Below are 21,979 nucleotides of genomic sequence, written 5' to 3'. Positions count from 1 at the left end.
TTCATGGAATTAAGCATATTGATTATATCAGTGTCAGTGTGTGGTGAGGTCACAATGTTATCAGGAATCTTGAAACATGTTTTTATAACATCACTATTAATACAGAACTCTTTACCTTTAATGGTGAGTGTGATTGTCTTATCTATTGAGTTGTAGGTAGCAGTGGTCCACATCTCTTCAACAACTTCATAGAAGATTGTGGGTGATTCCATCATGGCATAATTGAGCTTGCAATTCTTCACAAAGTCCATCATCTTGTGATAGTCACTAGATTGCTGAATACCCTTGTTCACTAGTGCAGTAAAATTGTTCTTCTCATAAATGAAGCCAGTTTGAGACATAATCTTTACAACAGGTGCCATTGTTAGAGAATAAGAGTTTGAAGAGAAAGAGAGTAAGTGCTTTGAGAGAGAATGAAATTAGAGCAGTTGAATTGAGAATGATAAAAGAAAAGCGACTGAAATGAAATACGCTTTTATACTATCTCAAAAATAACTGTTAAAAATAATAAAGTAAAATAAAGTAACCAATAGAAATTGCCTAAAATAGTCGTTTAAAAATAAACTGTAAAAATTCCGCCCATTATCCGTCGTGTTATACTTACAAACTGTAAGTATGCTCGATGGATAATGTACAGGGAATTAACGGCTAAGATTAAGACAATTCGACGGATGAGGATAAACGGTTATCCGTCGAGTCATAAAATATTCCAGAAAAATAATTGATTTTTATTAGCAAATTGTATACCGACGGATGATCAAATTCGATGGATAAAGATCATCCGTCGAGATGTAAATTTTGACTTAGCCAAAATTTCATCCTAGACTGAGAAATCAATTAAGTTTCTGGTTGCATTTCAACTTGCAAATTAACTCATATAGATTTAGGAATAATTAAGCATACCTAACTCACTTACCAACCTTGAAAAGGTGGATTCATCCAGTGGCTTGGTAAAGATATCTACAAGCTGCTTCTCACTTGGAACAAAATGTAGCTCCACAGTACCATTCATTACATGTTCTCTTATGAAGTGGTACTTGATATTTATGTGCTTTGTCCTTGAATGTTGTACTGGATTTTCAGTGATGGCAATTGCACTTGTGTTATCACAGAAAATAGGAATCCTCTCAACTTGCAAACCATAGTCTAGCAATTGATTTTTCATCCATAATATATGTGCACAACAACTACCAGCAGCAATATATTCAGCTTCAACTGTAGAAGTAGAAACTGAATTTTGCTTTTTACTGAACCAGGACACAAGTTTGTTTCCTAGAAATTGACAGGTTCATGTTGTACTTCTTCTATCAATTCTACAACCTGCATAATCTGCATCTGAATAACCAGATAGATCAAAACCAGAATCTCTAGGGTACCAAATGCCAAGTTTTGGTGTTCCCTTGAGATATCTGAAAATTCTCTTAATAGCTATTAAGTGAGATTCTCTAGGATCAGCCTGAAATCTAGCACATAAACATATAGCAAACATTATATCTGGCCTACTAGCTGTTAAGTACAAAAGTAAGCCAACCATGCCCCTATAACTTGAAATATCCACAGACTTTTCAGTAGTGTTTAATTCAAGCTTAGTTGTTTGCAGTGGTCATGGGAGTTTTTACAGATGTGCAATCCATTAGATCAAACTTCTTTAAAAGATCAAAAATGTATTTAGTTTGACTAATGAATATTCCATCACTAACTTGCTTAACTTGTAAACCAAGAAAGTAAGTCAGTTCTCCCATCATACTCATTTCATACTTACTTTGCGTCAATTTGGCAAACTTTTTGCAAAGTTTCTCATCTGTAGAGCCAAAAATAATATCATCTACAGAAATTTGAACAAGTATACTAGAACCATTAACATTTCTGAAAAATAAAGTTTTATCTACAGTACCTCTTGTGAAGTGATTTTCCAAAAGGAACTTTGATAAAGTGTCATACCAGGCTCTAGGTGCTTGCTTCGGTCCATAAAGTGCTTTCAAGAGATAATAGACATGCTCTGTAAAATTTGGATCTTCAAAACCAGGAGGTTGACTGACATAGACTTCCTCCTCCATATCTCCATTCAGAAAGGCACTTTTGACATCCATTTGATAGACCTTGAAATTGGCATGAGCTGCATAGGCTAAGAAGATTATGATGGCTTCAAGTCTTGCAACAGGAGCAAATATTTTATCAAAATCTATTCCTTCTTGTTGGCAGTAGCCCTTAGCAACCAATCTAGCTTTGTTCCTGACTACTATGCCATTTTCATCCATCTTGTTTCTGAATACCCATTTGGTGTCTATTGGATTCTTTCCTTTAGGCTTGGGTACCAACTTCCATATATTATTCCTTTCAAATTGGTTTAGCTCCTCCTGCATAGCTAAAATCCAATCAGGATCCAATAAAGCTTTTTTTACCTTCTTTGGTTCTTCCTTGGAAAGAAAGCTGCTGTATAGACATTCTTCTTGAGTTGCTCTTCTGGTTTGAACTCTAGAAGAAACATCACCAATTATTAGCTCAAAGGGGTGATCTTTTGTCCATTTTCTTTGTTGAGGTAGATTAGCTCTAGATGAAGAGGCCTCATTGTTGTCTTGATGTGTGATTGAGTTTTGATTGTTAGAAACTCCCCCTGAGTTTGTGGATCTTTGATTTGAGAAAGGGGAACTTTCTATAGGTGATATATCTTGATTTCCAGCTTCTCTTGATAACCCGACGGATGGTGAGTTTTGAGTACCGACGGATGAAGCTGGTTGTCTCCCGACGGATAACACAGATTGCCTCCCGACGGATGAAGCATTATACAACTCGACAGATGTTGAGTTTTGTGCTTCATTTGTAGTAGATTTTTCTGCATTATCCTTAGATACCGTTTCTTGATCACTTTCATCATCACTGTCATCACTAACCATCTCCACATTGTCGAATTTTAGGCTCTCATGGTAATCTCCATCTTGCAGTCCTTCAATCTTTTTATCATCAAACACAACATGTATTGATTCCACAATAATGTTGGTTCTTAGATTGTAGACTCTATATGCTTTACCAACAGCATATCCAACAAAAATTCCTTCATCTGCTTTAGCATCAAACTTCCCATTTTGATCAGTTTGATTTCTCAGAATATAGCATTTGCAGCCAAAGACATGAAGAAAGTTTAGAGTTGGCTTCTTATTCTTGAATAATTGATAGTTAGTCATGCATCTTACTTGATTAACCAGAGAAATATTCTGAGTGTAGCATGCAGTATTAACGGCTTCAGCCCAGAAATATGTTGGCAGTTTAGATTCTTCAAGCATTGTCCTTGCAGCTTCAATAAGTGATATGTTCTTCCTTTTCACTCTGATGAAAATTCATGCAGAATCCCATTTTCCTCACAAAATGCTCTCATGATAGAATTCTTGAACTCGGTTTCATTGTCACTCCCGATTCTTCTAACCTTGAAATCAGGATGATTATTGACTTTTCTTATGTGATTGATGATGATTTCACTAGCCTCGTCTTTAGACTTTAGGAAATATGTCCAAGAGAACTTTGAGAAATCATCTACAATTACTAGACAAAATCTTTTCCTTGAGATAGACAAAACATTGACTGGTCCAAACAAATCCATGTGTAGCAGTTGCAAAGGTTTTTCAATTGTTGAATCAAGTTTATTCCTGAATGATGCTTTAATCTGCTTCCCTTTTTGGCAGGCATCACACAGTCCATCCTTAGAAAACTCCACTAGAGGAATGCCTCTAACCAGTTCTTTCTTTACTAGCTCATTCATGGTCTTGAAGTTTAAATGGGATAGGTTCTTGTGCCATAGCCAACTTTCATCTTGACATGCTTTACTAAGAAGACAAGTAACATATTCTGCATTAGATTAGTTGAAATCAGCTAGGTACATATTTCCTTTTCTCACACCAGTGAGAACCACTTTGTTGCTTCTTTTATTAGTCACAACACAGGCTTCTGAGTTGAAGGTTACTGAGTTGCCTTTATCACAAAGCTGGCTGATACTCAATAGATTGTGTTTGAGACCATCCACTAAGGAAACCTCCTCAATGATGACATTGTCCTTTGAAATCAATCCATATCCCACAGTATAACCCTTGATGTCATCTCCAAAAGTAATACTTGGGCCAGCTCTCTCCTTAAACTCTGTGAGCAGGGTAGAATCACCAGTCATGTGTCTTGAACAACCACTATCCAAGTACCAAAGATTCTTTCTGTTTCCCTGCACACATCAAAATCAAATCAAGTTGATTTTGGTACCCAAGTTTCCTTGGGTCCTGCATTGTTGGCTTTCTTTTTCTGTTTCTTAGGCTTTATCTCATTTGACTTGGGGATATCAGATTCATCCTTGGTCATTTGAGTTGGGCCTTTGAATCTATTCATTGCAACATAATTATCATGCATATTATAATCAACAGGGAATGGCATGTTATTAGTAAACATGTTATTCCAGTAAGGCATGTTAAATGGCATTTGTGGCATACTAAATGCAGCATAATAAGGATTAGGTGCAAATGGCATGTTAGTAAACTGTGCATTCATATTCTGTGTAGACTTAGCATTCATAGGAATGGGAGGTATGGCATTCATGTTAGGAAAGTGAGGTGGCACAGACATGGAAGTAGGCATGGCAGATTTGCAATTGACAGATAGATGATTTATACTACCACACTTGACACAGATTTTTCTAGGAGCATATTTATCAGGTGTGTAGTTATTGTGTTTGTTAATCCCTACTTTACCATTTCTATTGTTTTTCTTTTTAGTCTCTATTTTTACCTCAATCTTTTCTAGTCTGTCACTTAACTATTTGACAGTCATGTGACCAACATTAGCCTTTTTCCCTTTCTTAACCTGACTCGATTCTCCTGAAACAAAGTTCTTGGAAACAGAACCATACTTCTCATTCAGCTTAACAAGTTTGGCTTTACTGATAGGCTTGCTTACAACCGACGAATGAGGGTCTTCATCTTCGACAGATAACCCTTTTTGTTATCCGACGGATGATCCTCATCGTCCGTCGAGTCTACATCTGTTAGCACTCTATCCACCAAATTTGGTTCTAGTTTCTCTTTGTTCTTTTTCCAGGCTGCATCACAGAAAGACTCAATTCCTTGAACTTTGGTGATTTGAGCATGGACATCCCTAGATGTTTTCCATGCCTTAATCACCTCATGTTCACGCTCGAGCTTCTTCTTCAATATTTCTTCTTTCTTCAAGGACTCAGTTAATTCCTCATTGGCAATCTTACACTCAATTCTTATCTTTTCAAAATCAATGAACTGAGACTCAAGCACATTATTTCTCTCACTCAAAAACAAATTATTTTCTTTGATTTTAGTATTTTCTTTAGTAAGAGACTTAAGTGTAACACGCAAATGATATAACTCAGTAGACATGTCATTTATAGCATCATTACACTCAGCTTTAGATAAATGTGCAAGGTTTTTAGTAATTACCTAATGACTTGAAGAACTTGTTTCTGTTTCATCAGACTTGGCCATTAGGGCTAGATTGACATAGCTGACATCTTCATCTTCATCCAGACCATCTGCTGCCCAGTCATTTTCTTGTGTAATGAAAGCCCTTTCCTTTTGTTTGAGCAGCTCAAAGTATTTTTGCTTATAATCCACAGGCTCAAACTTTTTCTTGTTGGAATCTGACTTCCTACACTCACTGGCAAAATGCCCTGCCAAGCCCCATTTGAAACATTTGAATTTTGATTTATCCACCATGTTTCTATTTGGCTTGGCTGCTCCAAAGTTCTTCTTGAACTTGAGCTTCGCAAATCTCCTGGAAAGAAATGCTAGGTGTTCATCAATGTCTTCCATGTCATCTTGGCTCAAAGAATCTTCACTTTCTACTGCAAGCCCCTTGCCCTTGCTTTCACAGACCCTTGAAGTTGACTCAACAGCTTCCATCTTCATCTCCTTCTCTTTCTCTAACTCAGCAACTAGTGCAATGGATCCTCATTTCTTCTTTCATCTCTCCATCCTCTCATCTTGCTCTATTTCAAGCTCATAAGTTTTCAGGATGCCATAAAGTCTCTCCAAAGTAAACTCCTTATAATCTTGTGAGTTTCTTAATGAGACTGTCATTGGTTTCCATTCCTTTGGAAGAGATCTAAGGAATTTCAGATTGGAGTCTTTTGTCTAATAGACCCTTCCATGCAACTTTAGAGCATTTAGTAGTTTTTGAAACCTACTAAAAATGTCAGTGAGAGACTCACTTTCTTCATTATGAAAATGCTCATATTGCTGAATCAGGAGTTGCATCTTATTTTCTCTAACTTGCTCAGTGCCATCACAGATGATCTGTATTGTATCCCAAACATCCTTAGCAGTTTTGAAGTTGATAATGTTGTCAAACATATCTCCATCAACTCCATTAAACATGATGTTCATGGCCTTTTTATCCTTCCTGACTTGTTCAATGTCAGGATCAGACCATTCATGCCTTGGCTTGGGGACTGATGGCTCGTTTCCTGTTGCAGCTCTCATTGGAATATGAGGGCCTCTTTCTATGCAGTCAACATAGGCCTCATCTTGAGAAAGCAAATGAAGATGCATCTTTACCTTCCAATGATGGTAATTATCTTTATCAAGAAAAAGGGATCTTAACTCCAACATCCTTCTTGTTCATCTTGCTGTATTGTTTTGATCTTTAAACTCTTTGTAAGTTAAGAGCTTGCTCTGATACCAATTGTTAGTCCCTTAACAATATAACAAGAATTACAGAAGGAGGGTTGAATGAAATTCTTGAAACTTTTTCTTGAAATAAAAATGTTCTCACTCGAATATATATAAGTGTGAATTGATTAGCACAATATGGAATAGTTACTTAAATGAATCAAAATACAAGTAATTAAAAATAGGAGTCTTTAAAAACTTTCTGGTGGATTTGAATGATTCCACCAGAGATATATAATATATATCGAGAGAACCTTGTGTGCAAAATGCTCACAGCTGCTTACAACAATTGAACAACTAAGAATGCAGAGAAATTCTAAGGATCCTGCTTACAAATTTTTCTCTGGTTGTTTCTCAGATTCGATGGTTCCTTAGTTGCTACTTCTTGGTTTATATATCACCAAGATTACAAAGTAATGAGACAGGATAATAAAATAAAACTATCTAGTCTATTACAATGCTACTTCATTACTCTATTTCAGCATCTTTGAATATCTTCATAATAGCATGGAAATGGAAATGCTTCTTTGTTCTCGAAAACCCAGTTGAATAGGCTACCACATTCCATTTGTATCCACTCGACGCATGTGACTGTGTTGTCACTGTCAACAAATATTTGAATTCTTTATCCGTCGGGTTATTGATCATTCGTCGAGTTATTGATCATCCATCGAGTTATTGATCATCCGTCAGGTTGTTGATCATCCGTCGAATTCATTGTAGTTTATCCGTCGGGTAGCAATCAGGCACTTGACTTTATTTCACTTATGCAGAATTACAAGACATCATCTATGTACAATTAATCAACCTATTCTGCATATCTAACTAAAGTCAACATGACTTAAGTACTACTACAGATTCTAAACAATGTTTATGCAGAAATGTGCTTCAGACTTATTGTTACATAAGCCACTCACTCGATGGATAATAAGTCATCATCCGTCGGGACTATATTGAGTCATCCGTCGGGACTATGAACCTTATTCGTCGAGTGCTATATACTTTCACTAAGTAAAATCTACCAAGATGTTTTGTTCATGAAATCATCAAGTACACAACATATACACAATACTTTGTACGCTCATGAAAAACAGGGTTGGAGGCAATATTTAAAGTTGAGTTATTATCACAATAGAGAGGAACCGGTAAAGGAGTAGGAGATTGTAAGGCTTGAAGCAGATTAACAAGCCACATGACTTCATAACAAGCATAAGCCATCGCTCCATACTCTACTTCAGCAGAAGAACGCGAAACTGTGGCTTGTTTTTTACACTTACAGGAGATTAGGGATGTACCAAACATAACACAATACCATGTAAGAGAGTGTCTGGACTCAGCACAACCCCCCCAGTCAGAGTCACTATAGGCAATCAGGTCTAAAGAAGTATCATGGGCAAATAACAGACCCTGGCCAATGGTGCCCTTAATATACTTTACCATTTTGTAAGCTACCAGAAGATGATCATTTCTAGGACATGAGATAAATTGAGAAAGTACACGAACGCCATAAGATAGGTCAGGCCGAGTAATGGTCAAGTACAACAAACGACCTACTAAACGACGATATATAGCAACATCATCAACATACAAGAAGGAAGAATTGTTATCAATAAGTTTATGGTTATGTTCAATAGGAACAACTGAAAGTTTGACACCAGTCAACCCAGTATCTGCAAGTATGTCAAGAGCATACTTTCGCTGATTGAGAAAAATACCTTTAGAAGAGCGAGCAATGTAGAAAAGCTTTCACCTGAGAGATGAGAGTAGCAGAGTTCCCAGTTACCAGAATATCGTCCACATACACAATGACAACCACGAAATCTACATCACGCTTGAGAGTAAATAAACTATGATCACAGTCAATCTGAGAGAACCCAAACTGACCTAAGTCCTTGATCTTAAACTGAGAATGTAGAAAGCTTTCACCTGAGAGATGAGAGCAGCAGAGTTCCCAGAATATCGTCCACATACACAATGACAACCACGAAATCTGCATCATGCTTGAGAGTAAATAAACTATGATCACAGCCAATCTGAGAGAACCCAACCCAAACCAAGAAAGTGGCTAATTTGTGGTTCCAAACCCTGAGTGCCTGCTTTAGCCCATATATAGATTTTCTAAGCCGACAAACTAGTTCAACTCCAAGTGGGAACTGATGAGAACCAGAAGATAATTGTTGAAATCCTGGTGGCAGTTTCATGTAGATTTCTTCAGTCAACACCCTATGAAGAAATGCATTATTTACATCCATTTGATGAATATGCCAATTAAACTTAGCTTCCAACACAAGGACCACACGAACTGAGGTCATCTTAGAGACAGGTGCATATATTTCTAAATAATCCACACCAATAGTTTATGTAAACCCCTTTGTCACAAGCCGAGCCTTGTATTTATCCACAGTGCCTTCAGCAGTGTATTTGACTTTGAAGAGCCATTTACAGTGAACTAGATTTTTATCAGGGGGTCGAGGAACGATATCCCATGTGTTATTATCTTCAAGAGCACTGATTTCAGCTACCATGGCATCATCCCATAATTTATGAATGACTTTATATTTGTAGGTGTAAGGGATTGGAACAACACTTATATTTGCCATAAACTTGATATGAGGAGAACTGAAGACACGTTATGAAATGTATTTGTGTAGAGTATGGACACACATATTGAATGTTGGTGGGTTAGAAGTCACCTGTTTAGATATAAAGTCTGGTAAACCTGTATAATCTTTAAATTTTGGAGGGAGAACTTTGGTCCTTGATGGTCTGACTAAAGGAACTACAGAGGGGCAGAGTGTAGGCTCAGAAAAAACCTCTGAACTATTGTCAACAATAACATGGTCAACAACATCAATAGATGAGTCGACAGGGAAAGAGAATGTATCAAAAGAAAGAGGAGAATCTGAATAACAACCAGAAGAGGCAGGAAAAACATTCTCCGCAGGAGTGCCAAGAGATTGGAAGGGAAAAACATTCTCAATAAATATAACATCTCGAGAAATATAACATTTCTTAGTGTCTAAGTGTATTACCCTGTAATCCTTCTTTTCTAATGGGTAACCCAAAAAATTGCATTTAAGACCCCTTTGATTGAATTTGTCATGAGGACTAGTCACATCAGCAATAACATAAACACCCAAACACTTTTAAGTGATGATAATCAGCGAGTCGATTATAAAGAATCTCATAAGGACATTTGTACTGAAGCTGAGTCACAAGATGTAAATTGATTAGGTGAACTACAGTTAAGACACAGTCACCCCAAAGAGATTTAGGGATAGACACTTGAACCATTAGAGATCTAGCAACACCTAAAATATGTTGATGCTTACGTTCTACCACCCAATTATGTTGAGGGGTGTGAGGACATGAGATTTGGTGTAGAATACCAACATAAGGAAATAAATTCTGTATTGTATGATTAGTGAATTCAGTGTCATTACCAGACCTAACAATCTTGATATTGGCATTGAATTGAGTCTTGATTAAGTGAATAAAATTCTGAAGAATGCTAGGGACTTGAGTTTTATCATATAATTAAAACACCGAAATACATTTAGAATATTCTTCAACTATCGTAAGGAATTGATTACACTTTCCATGAGTACACAATTTATAAGGACCTCATAGATCACAGTGAATGAGACCAAACAACTTGTAAGTAGATATATCTCTAGAAGGAAAAGGCAATATTTGTTGTTTAGCCTTAAGACAAACATCACAAGTTGTAAACAAAGAAGAATTGACAGAAGAAAATACAGACAACTTGTTCAAAATACTAGTTGCAGGATGGAATAATCTAGTATGCCAGATTTTAGCCTCAGAAGGTGGTTCAGTATGAATTCTAGAACACTGATGAGAAGAAGACACAGTATGAGTGTATAGACCAACATTAATGCTACCAATCTCGACCATCTGCTTCAGGGAAAGGACATGTAACAAACATGAATGTTTGGAAAAGACAACAGAGACAGATGCATATGTGGTTAGTTTTGATATGGAAATAAGATTGCATTTGAAAGATGGAACACAAAGACATCAGATAATGTGATAGATGGTGTTAAAGATAAATCATCAGTATGAGTGATGTGGGCAGTTGTCCTATTAGGTAGATGAAGAACAACATTTAGAGGTTTAAAGTGTTGTCAGAAAGCAACATGAAACACAATGAATGTGATTTGTAGTGTCTGAATCTAAGATCCAAAAGATATTATACTGAGTGTGAATTGTATAAGCATTGTGAGAGGATGGGACACTGAATATTTTACCTGAAAGATGAGAGGTAGTATTCCAGTTACTCATACTCTTCATAGTGTGCTGAATCATCTTAGTGATTTGTTCACTCCGTGCATCTGAGAACACATATGTAGTACCAGAATCACTAGGTGTGTCTGTGGAGTCTGATGGCTTAACCGTAATCTGAGCAGCTTTCTTAACGTGAGCACTGAAGGGTTTTTAGCACATAAACGCAGCGAAAAATGTAAATTTAATCTTAAAAAAAACCGAAACCCTCCGCAGGATCCATGCGAAAAAATAATATTTAATTCGTAGTTCAGTATGTTTACCTTAAGAAGCTTTACGTTAATGGAAAAATGGAGGTCTTTAATAGCGATCCAAGAACGATGAACGAAGATCCTTAGCAGCTGTTCCTCAAGTGTGAAGCACTCCACCGGTATCCACCAAGAAAACGATGTAATGATGGAGGAGGAGATGGAGAGAATTAGGATTTTGTAAATCTTTTTGGTTGAGGCAAAAATAGGGTTTATAATAGTATATTTATAGGCAAAATTTTCAGCTGAAAATTTTCCCATAAAATATTATTATTATTAACCCTTTATTATTCTCACTAATAATTAAAACACCTTTTAATTATTAATCCTTTTTCTAAACTCTTTAGAAATAATCCTCTCACTTGATTTAATTTCCAAAAATAAATTCTTAATTAATAATATTAAGAACCTTTTCTTAATTAATTTATAATCAATTAAATCTCATTTAATCAATTATTAAATTTGTCAATTAATTAATTATTTTATAATTAAATAATTATCAGCCATTATTAATTAATTCCTCCACCATTAAATCATTCTCTTTTATGGTGTGACCCTGTAGGTTCAATATTAAGCCGGTAGTAGAAATAAATAATAATAAAATATTTTATCATTATTTATATAAATACTCTAATTCATTAAATATGATTAATTAATTAATCATATTTATTCTACATCGTGAGGGGTACTTCTCAGCATATCACGACTATCCGGATAATACGAATTCACTGTTTAGAATACCAAGAACCTATTCAGTGAGTAGTTACCGTACAATTAATTCCTTCTACCATGCAATGTCACGATTAAATACAAGGCATGAAACTTGTGCCAAGCCTATCTTATTTAATCACTTGCTTTCTCATTCACTATGCTTAGTTCTATTTAATGTAAATTAGAAACTCCTTTCTAATTTCATTCACTCTGGCCAGAGATTCCTGAACTAACATAAGTGGATCAGCACTGTAAGGGGTAGATCCTTTATTGATCATACACTATCTTCGTGTAAAAATTCCTATACCCAGTAGAGCCCTTATAATTATCCCTTGAGACTAAGAACTAAACCAAAGCATAGTTCAGTGTACACAAGATGACTATAATGACCTCAAGTCTAAGGATACTTGTACAACTATCACTATGTGAACAACTTCTCACACGTGAGTGAACTCCATCAGTTGTTCAGCTGTGTGAGTCATGTTCAGTGAACTTATTCTATAATAAACACCTACATACTAGCTATAGTGTCACCACACAAATGTCTATGAGAACAGACATCCTTCATAATGAAGCAAGCATAGTATGTACCGATCTTTACGGATTATTAATTACCAGTTAGTAATCCTACGACCGATAACTATTTAAGTTTAGAGTTATCATCTTTTAGGTCTCATTATTATGATCTCATCACAATCCATAAAAAGCTTTACTCTAAATTGTGGTATATCTTATTTAAACATTTAAATAGATAGAGCCCACAATAAAAACAAAACAAGCCTTTTATTAATATCAATGAAATCAAAACAGATTTCATAAAAGTTATTCCTAAATCCTCATACATGATTGGACTTAGGACATATCTCTTTCAAGCACCTGGTGCTCGTAACTTTGGTTTTGGTTTGCCAAATAATCTATGCCAATCAGGGTATCCATGAAGGAAGAAGCATTTTTCCTCAGAATGTCTAGTATTGTGACAATAATCTCACACTTCTTCTGAGTTATTAGTATTCTTAGAAGCAGAAAAAGGCATGGACTTGTGGTCAGAGAACTTCACATTCATAGCCACATTCTCAAGAACATGACTCAGAGGTGCAGATCTTTGACTTTCTTCTTGAAGCAGTAATGAGTATGTTTGGCTCAGAGTAGGCAAAGGCTTCATCATGAGCATTTGTCCTCTAATACCTGTAAAGGCTTCATTGAGGCCTATACGAAATTGACTCAAGCTATTAATCTATTCATATGTCAAAGTTTGGAATTGACTCCACATGTACATGAATTCTGAACACAAACACATTTAGGAAGAGGAGCCAGTACATTCAGTTCATCAGTTAGTGTCCTCATCTTAGTAAAGTAAGCAGTGATTGATAATGTGCCCTGGTGTAGGGCAGTAAGATCTTTCTTCAGCTGAAACACTCGAGGAACATTACTTCGAGAGAAACGAACAACTAAATCATCCCAGATGTCCTTGGAATTGCTGAAGTACACAACACTATCTCTAATTTCATTGGAAATTGAGCTTAACAACCAGGATAGCACCATATCGTTATATCGATGCCAAACAGCATACATAGACGAAATAGTAACAGGTTTAGGTACTTAACCATCAATTAATCCCAGCTTATTCTTAGCTGATAATGCTAATTTCACAGCTCTACTCCATTATTGATTATCGTGAGCAGTTAAAGGTGGTGTAATCAGAGCAATTCCAGGATTATCGGAGCTTTGTAGATATAATGAATGAAATACATTAATGACAGTAGTAGTGGTATTACTTGTAGAATTAGATTGATTAGCTATATGAGACGTAGATGGAGATGAAACATCAGCGGAATAGGATTGTCTAGACATAAAAGCAGAGAACTAACACGATTTGACTATGACAAATTATCAAACACTTGATAGACATACATTAATCACAACAATTTTGTTGATATAAATCAGTACAGTAGAGCAATTACACTGAACTTAAGCTCAAGCAACGATCAGGAAGAGATTGCATTAGTCGCTCAGAAAATAAGCTCGAATAACACTAACCAGAAGGAAGATGAAGGAGATAAAAGCGTAAATTAGAATCGATCACGCTCTAATACCATGTCACAAGATTGAATTCTATATCTACAATGTAATCAACACACTCTTATAGTAGATTCACCATTGAAAGTAATAGAACAACCTATATTTACATCATCAAACTAGTATATTTATTTACAGTGTTTAGAGAGAGTTTCACTTGCCACCTTGTTATCTGAGCTCGCATCCACATTATCATAGTGTGTAACATCTTGGCTATATTTGGTGAATCTCAAATATTATATCGCATTTATAACAACTTATATAATTATAATATTTTATTTTTAATATATAATAAATTATTATGACCAACCCCATTAAAATACAACCTTATATGTTGTGAAATTTTTAAATAATTTAAAATCGGACATCCTCTATTATTATATTAAAATACTCAATTACACTTATAACAATTTAAAATAATAATAACATAACATATTTAAATCATAATAATTATAAACTTGTTTAATGTTTAGCGATTGCTTTTACAAATTTAAAAAAGTACTGTTTTTTAAATAAAAAAGTACTCTTTTATTATTCATAGATATATAAAATTGATGAAAAATAATTGATCTCGCTGATTCTTAATATTGCCGCGTCCTTGTTTTAAGTGTACGACGAAGACATTTAACTAACGAGGCTTTAATTGTCAAATCATTCAAGCCCTACCGTTTTAAAGAATATTTAAGAGAAAAATGGGACCACCTCCGGAGCAGGAACATTTTGACATAAATTGTCAACAAGAACATATTCAATATAGGACTATGACACCAAAAGGTATTGATTGTTCACATTTATGGATAATTTGTATGTTACCCATGTATATTTCTAAGTAGGTAAGCTGTCATTTTTCAATATAAATCTAGTGGATTAATAAATAAATAATCTTGCATGTAACAAAATATCTGTTTAGATTTTGTTCTCCAACTGTAATTATTTAATGTTTGGTGGATAATAATTCTACCAATATCAAATTATGGCATACATTTTGAGTAATAAAATCATTCTATTTCAGAAAAAAAAGTAATAAAAACATTTCATTATTAAATTATGTTATGAAATTATACTTATACATTATATTTTTCGAATTTTAAAGAGAAGTCTGTTTATCGAGTGTTAAAATATCATAATCACAAATTTGTATTTTTTTAATTAATATAAGTAATTTTTTTTGTAGGGCTTTCGTATAAAATATTAAAATTCAAAATATTTTTATAAAAATATTCTCACATTTTAAAAAAATTGTAAAAACATCTACTTCAATTTTTTATTTGCAAATATATGTTTTTGTAAAAAAAAGAAGCAAAAATACTATTATTATTTAGCAAAAAAATATTATTTTTTTTGTGTAACAAGATTCCACTACATGCAATAGCCATAGGTTTTTACAACTCTATTTCAAGTACGTGCAATCTAGAATTCAATTAAAAAATTCGAACAACTAGTTGAATATATGATTGATATTGATTGCACCTTATTTTTACAAATATTTTTAAATAAAAGTAGAATTTATTATAATTTAACTTTTAATATAACTAAATTGCCGTTTAAATTAAAGGGGATTATAAATGATGGGATATTTTTGTTTGGGATGGCTTCAAAATATGTCATAGTCTATCACCTCGAATAGTGTGATATGGAAAGGATGAGCCAACCAACATGGGCTGGCTGAGATATGGATAATAGTAGCAGTAGCAGATTGTAGATGATAGTAGCAGATTCATCACAGCATCGGAATGCTATACAACATCATCCCCCCCATCTACATTGCTGCTCAAATATGTGTTTTCCTGGTAAAATTCAAATATTCAAATTCTATTAACTCGTTCCCTTACAAAATAATACTCATAGCTTTAACTGTACCAATTTTAAGATTTTCAATTATTGTTTTCAATTTATTTTCCTGAAATAAATGATATCTACATTTACATTTAAAAAAATTAAATCTCAATAAAAAGAACTATAGATGTTTAAAAATTTGAAACCCAAAACTCGGTCCAATTTTAAAAAAAGTCCGAAAAAATCAACCGGAAAAAAACCTGGCCTGATTCGGCCCGACTCGCGTACCTTAAATGGATCTCTTTTTTTTTTTCTCAAAATTCGGTCAGACTCACAGCCCGAAATATTCGGATAAAAGTCCGGATTTAACAAATATTTAATCTTTCATTGTTGTATACCGGTATTAAGAAAAACGTAATTTTAATCTATTAGTGACGAATTTTTAAAAGACAATATACGGAAAAAATCCGATCAGAAATTCGACTAATTTCAATTTAGAGAATGCGAATATATTTAAATTCAAATTTAGATTTTCAGTTGCCATCCCAGTCTGGTAATATATGATGAACGACTTAAAAGAAGAAACTCATTTAGCAAATTTAGTAGTAAACCTTAAATTTCCGGGAGATCTAATATTGTTTTAGAAAGGAGAACGTTTTTTAGAAATTTTGGTAGAAAGTTAGCAGCATCCCAAAATAAATAAAGAAATTGGTTTACGAAATGGAAAGTGCGAGGGTGCTAATGTTATGGGCCACCCGTTGGTTCAGGTCCGTCAATATAAATTCCCCAACTTCTCGTGCATACACATTTCACAAACTTCCATTATTCGATATAGGTATTATTCGTGCAATTGATGCTAACGTAGTTTGAATACAACTATTTACCAAATAATTTTATTCTACACAGCTACTTGGATTCCCGCTCAAAATAGTTAATTCAATCTGCTGGCGTTAAATCCACAAACCCCTCGGAGGTCTAGCGTATTACATAGGTTCTCTTTTCTTTCGCTTTTTACTTTATTGAATGTGAAGTGTTGGGGTTTTAATTATCAACAACTAAAAAAGCATAAGCATCTGGGGGTTCTCAATTTTACATTATAATGGGCTACTTTCACCCTAGAGAAAGAAAGAGGGATCAACCTTGTTCATCAAGTTCTTGTGCACTTGGCACTTGACACTTGACAAACGTTAGTAAAGATGTTGCATTTTCCCTCTCAACAATAACAGATTATTATGAAAATAGTACCAAGAGTTGTATGTCAAAATTTAGTGAAAAAACTATTCATACAAATGACCTAACCAGGAGGGCCAACATGTGGTAACCCCACATTTTATGCTTAATAAACCACCTTAACGCTCCCGGCTCTAACAAACTAAAGGCTCGAAATCAGTCATCATATAGACATACCTTGCGGCGTACCAGCTGCAGCTGTCTTAGGCTTTGCCTTTTCCACAACAATAGCTTGTGTAGTAAGGACCATACCTGCAACTGATGCTGCATTTTGCAATGCACACCTTGTTACCTTTGCCGGATCAATTACACCAGCATTAACCAAGTTCTCGTACTTGTCGGTCATTGCATTATAACCAACCTCCCATTCACTGGCCTTCACCTTTTCCACTACTACTTCACCTTCAACTCCAGCATTTTGGGCTATTAGAGATGCAGGTGCTACCAAAGCCTACAAGGAAAATATCAATCAGCAATACCCAAAATAATATAAGATAGTATACTGAGAGGATAAATTACAGGTTTATCAGAGATGGAAATCTAGTCCAGAGTAATTGGCTTCAAAGTATCTCTCTCCAAATGCACATAACTATAGTAAGCCTTTACCTTCTCCACAACTATGCTTACTTGGTGCAACAAACATAAAGTAGAAACTAGACAGGTCTACTAACACAGAACTAAAGCATGAGACTCGAGCACTAACTTTATGATATTGAATAAATCATGAATTTAACAATGAATTAGGAACATACAAAAGAGACTAGTCGCTACTTTATTTATCAATAAGCAGCACCATTCATTACCTTCTGTACAATGTCAGCTCCGAGACGCTCCTCAGCATCCTCAAGATTGGCCTTAATAGCAGGAACAAATTCTGACAAATGAACCAAGGCAGCACCACCACCAGGCACAATACCTTCCTCTATGGCAGCGAAAGTTGCATTCTTTGCATCCTCAATACGAAGCTTACGATCCTCAAGCTCAGTTTCAGTTGCAGCACCTACCTTAATAACGGCAACCCCACCTGATAACTTGGCGATTCTCTCTGCAAGTTTTTCAGAATCATAAACAGAGTCGGTCTCAGACAATTCTTTCTTAATCTGTGCAATCCTGGCCTGGATCTCATCTTTTGACGCGGCATCAGCAATAATGGTTGTTGAATCTTTTGTAATGGTGATCTTTCTTGCCAAACCAAGCTGTTCAACAGACGTATTCTCAATGAGTAAACTCAAGTCACTGGCTTGGTATTCGGCTCCTTTAAGTGAACACAACAATTCAAATTAGCAGAATCACCACCACAAAACTTGAACATTTGTTATTTTGATTTTTAAACAGTAAAATTTTTCTGATAAATAAGAATTTGTAATAAAAGTGTTTTCTTTGCAGCTTCTCATAAATCTGTAGCTTTGAGGAAAGATAGTTTGTTATGTAGCACACTTTACACCTTTTAAACTGATACCTCCTACAATGTTTAGACAAAAAAAATTCTGTCCTTCGACTCTTGGTGTATTCAAAACCATTATTTCTATAACAGCTTGCTGTATTAACTTGTACACTGCTCACCTGTCATAATTGCAATATCTTGAAGCAGCGCTTTTCTCCTCTCTCCAAAACCAGGTGCTTTGATAGCAGCAACATTGATTATGCCCCTCAGTTTGTTCACTACAAGTGTAGCCAAAGCTTCCCCCGTGATATCTTCAGCAATGATAAGCAAAGGCGCTCGCAACTGGGTGGTCTTCTCTAGCAGGGGAATTATGTCTTTTATTGCAGAGATTTTCTGATCAGTAACCAATACTCTAGCATTCTCAAATTCAGCTATCATTTTCTCAGGGTTTGTAACAAACTGCGGTGAGATGTATCCTCTATCAATCTGTAACATCAAAAAGGATCACCAAATGAGCAAAATTATGATCCAGCCTTACCAGCCACATTCATACATTATTTATAAATATTTGTCTCAGAACTATAAAATGAAGTCAAGTGCCGTTAAAGTCCAAAATAGATACAAACCTCCATTCCCTCCTCTACATCGACAGTTGTCTCAAAAGAAGACGAGGATTCAATCGATAAAACACCATCAGGACCAACTTTGTCAATTGCGTCCGCAACCATTGTACCAATAATATCATCATTTCCAGCAGAGATGGATGCAATAGCTAAAATTATTTAACAAAATTTTCAGCAGATAATTATACTTACAATAGAGAATTCAACTACGTATAAATTACCGAGTGTAGAAACAACTGCCAATCCCTACCTTTTATGTCATCACGACCTTGAACTGGTCTTGCTTTTTTCTCTAGCTCTTCAATCAGGGCCAGGACTGTTTTATCTATCCCCTTCTTAATTGAAACAGGGTTAGCACCAGAGGTCACACTCAAGAGACCAAGGTTGATTATTTCACGTGCAAGAATGGACGCAGTTGTTGTACCATCACCCGCAGAATCGTTGGTTTTACTTGCAACCTTCACAAAATTTGACAAATAAAAATAAAAAAGTGTTGGAAGCAGATAGGAGAGAAGTCAGCCTGAAAGAATAGAATCAAATTCTTGATGGCACAAACCTCCCTAATAAGAGCAGCACCAGCATTTTCCATAGCATCAGGAAGCTCTATAGCTCGAGCAATTGTAACGCCATCATTAACCACTTTAGGGGTTCCAAATTCATCCAAGACAACATTCCTCCCTTGAAGATTTAAAAAAATACATCAGTTGACATGGGGTATTACAACACTTTTACTTTAAAAAATGTACAAGAAGCTGCATTCAGCATTTTCCGAGGTGAATGAGCTCAAAGAAACATCCAGTATCATCATAAAAAAAACAAAGCAAAATAAAATTCCTCATGCGTGCAAAGAAACAACTGCACAGTACTTGAAAACAACAGTAAATATATACATCAATACATTTAGAACTACAAAAACAACTTATTGATATTCATTAATCACTGTTGGTTATAAACTAGCTTGATTTAAAATCTGAGGAAAACATGATTCTTTTTCACACAGAATCAATTAAATGTAATTATTCATAATTGTATGTTCAATACACTTGTCCATGTCCACAGCCATATAATAACTATTCCTGTACGCATGTCTTAATCTCTACACGAGATTATTAAGTAGAAAAATTAACAGGAAGCAAATAATCAATATTACAAAATAAATAATGATAAATCGAAATGTAAGAAAAGAATACATACAGTATATATGATAGCAACTCAGATCATACCAACTATATGAATCCACTGTACGCAGAGTTTCACCAATCCAATACAATTAAAAGGTAGAGCCTTAAAAGCTCAAAATTATATATTTATAATTTGCCAATACAGATATAAGCATTTAACTAATCTGGTCCTAACAGAGGCTATTAAGCAAAATACAAGATATTTTCACATAAAGATTTGGAATTTCACATAATTTTGGTGTTACACTAAAAATGGCAAAAGAAACAATTTGCGCAAACAGAGCACCGCCTATTTCTGAGACACTTCTCCAATCAACCCGTCGTGGTACAAAACTTTAATAGGCCAATTATTCAACAAACCGGCATGTCCAATTATACAAATAGAAAGACATTTTACCACAATTAACTAGATATACTTTCAAATTGTATCAACCTGTAATCAATTAGCTTCTACCAAAAACACATATAACAACACATAAATTCAACCATTCACAAACATAAACAACAAAAAGATCAAAACTTTACACAAATTCGACCACAATTCACCAAACAGAACAAGAACAGTTCAAAACTTCACACAAATTCAATGACATTTTGCAGACCAATTAGAGAATCCACCAAAACAAGACAAGAAAAGATTAAAAATTCACACAAATTCAACAACATTTCACTACCACAAACTATACAATTCACCAAACAAAACTAGAAAAGTTCAAAAATTTACACAAAATCAATGACATTTTACAGAAAAATTAGACAATTCACCAAAACAAAACAAGAAAAGATAAAAAAAAAATTCACACAAAGTCAACAACATTTTACGGAGACAGACTATACAATCCACCAAACAAAAGTTGAGACTACCTCTAGGACCAAGAGTAAGACCAACAGCATCAGCAAGCTTATCAATCCCACTCTGAAGCGCAGCTCTCGATTTCTGATCAAACGCAATTTCTTTAGCAGCAGCTCGAACAGCAAGCCTCCTGCTCCTTCCACCATTATTAGGCATATAATTCACCTTCTGCCCTTGCAATTGATTTACTCTATTGCCTCTCAAACTCCCCTAAAACAACAAAGAAAACAACCCATTTCAACACAATTAAAAATTAAAACATTAAAAAAAAACAGAAACACAAGTATTAAGAAACATATGTAGAATGAAAAGGGTTAGTACCTGAGTGGGAGAGGAGAGAATAGAAGCAGTTGAAATGGCATTAGCAGAAGCCATTGGAGTGAAATTAGGGTTTGTGTTTGGATAAGGAAGAGGAGAAGTAGCAGCTGAAGGGTGTGTTTGGAGTTTTGGTAATGTTTAAGATTAGGGGTTTACTTTGTGTTTTGTAAGAGTAGGAGCAGTTTATGTTTGGTCTTCCAGAACCTTCTTTCGTTGTTAGTTCAAGTGTCCGTGCACTCTACACACTTCTACTACTTGTGTCTGGTTCAGGTCTAGGACCAGCCCACATACACCCAACCAGACTATTTCTCTGCTATTTTATCTTTCTCACACATATTATTTAATCCTAAAATTAATAAAAACTAGAAGTTTTTTTCAAAAATACATTTTTTTGAATTTTTTTTTATAAAAATATGATTTTTTAAGTTTTCATTTGTAATAATATAATTTTTAAATTTTGTTTTGCAAAATATGCAATCTCAAATAAAATCCAATGCAACTTTAAATGTAATTTCAAAAAATTCAGTTTTTTGTCCAGATAAATTGCGCAAACCCTATTTTTTTAATTACTTTCAAAAGATATAAAATTGTTAAAAAATTGAAAAT

The 21,979-nt window shown here is 34.8% G+C and overlaps 2 protein-coding genes across 2 annotated transcripts; both read right to left on the bottom strand.

Annotated features, from left to right (window-relative positions):
• Positions 1-9,028: 9,028 nt before the first annotated feature.
• Positions 9,029-9,965, bottom strand: LOC141689363 (uncharacterized). The gene is made up of 3 exons (XM_074493640.1): positions 9,915-9,965; positions 9,365-9,814; positions 9,029-9,274 (listed from the first exon to the last, which is right to left on the bottom strand). Exons 1-3 carry the CDS (start codon positions 9,963-9,965, stop codon positions 9,029-9,031), a joined length of 747 nt encoding a protein of 248 aa, XP_074349741.1.
• Positions 9,966-16,858: 6,893 nt separating this feature from the next.
• Positions 16,859-21,594, bottom strand: LOC141707391 (ruBisCO large subunit-binding protein subunit alpha). Its single transcript, XM_074510529.1, has 8 exons — positions 21,377-21,594; positions 21,067-21,265; positions 19,578-19,699; positions 19,272-19,479; positions 19,025-19,170; positions 18,578-18,884; positions 17,818-18,269; positions 16,859-17,465 (listed from the first exon to the last, which is right to left on the bottom strand). Exons 1-8 carry the CDS (start codon positions 21,428-21,430, stop codon positions 17,178-17,180), a joined length of 1,776 nt encoding a protein of 591 aa, XP_074366630.1. The 5' UTR covers positions 21,431-21,594; the 3' UTR covers positions 16,859-17,177.
• Positions 21,595-21,979: the final 385 nt, after the last annotated feature.

The sequence above is a fragment of the Apium graveolens genome, chromosome 2, assembly GCF_009905375.1.
Source record: "Apium graveolens cultivar Ventura chromosome 2, ASM990537v1, whole genome shotgun sequence".
Taxonomy (NCBI): Eukaryota; Viridiplantae; Streptophyta; class Magnoliopsida; order Apiales; family Apiaceae; genus Apium; species Apium graveolens.
Note: the sequence above shows the minus strand (reverse complement) of the source record. Positions and strands in the feature narration are given on the sequence as shown.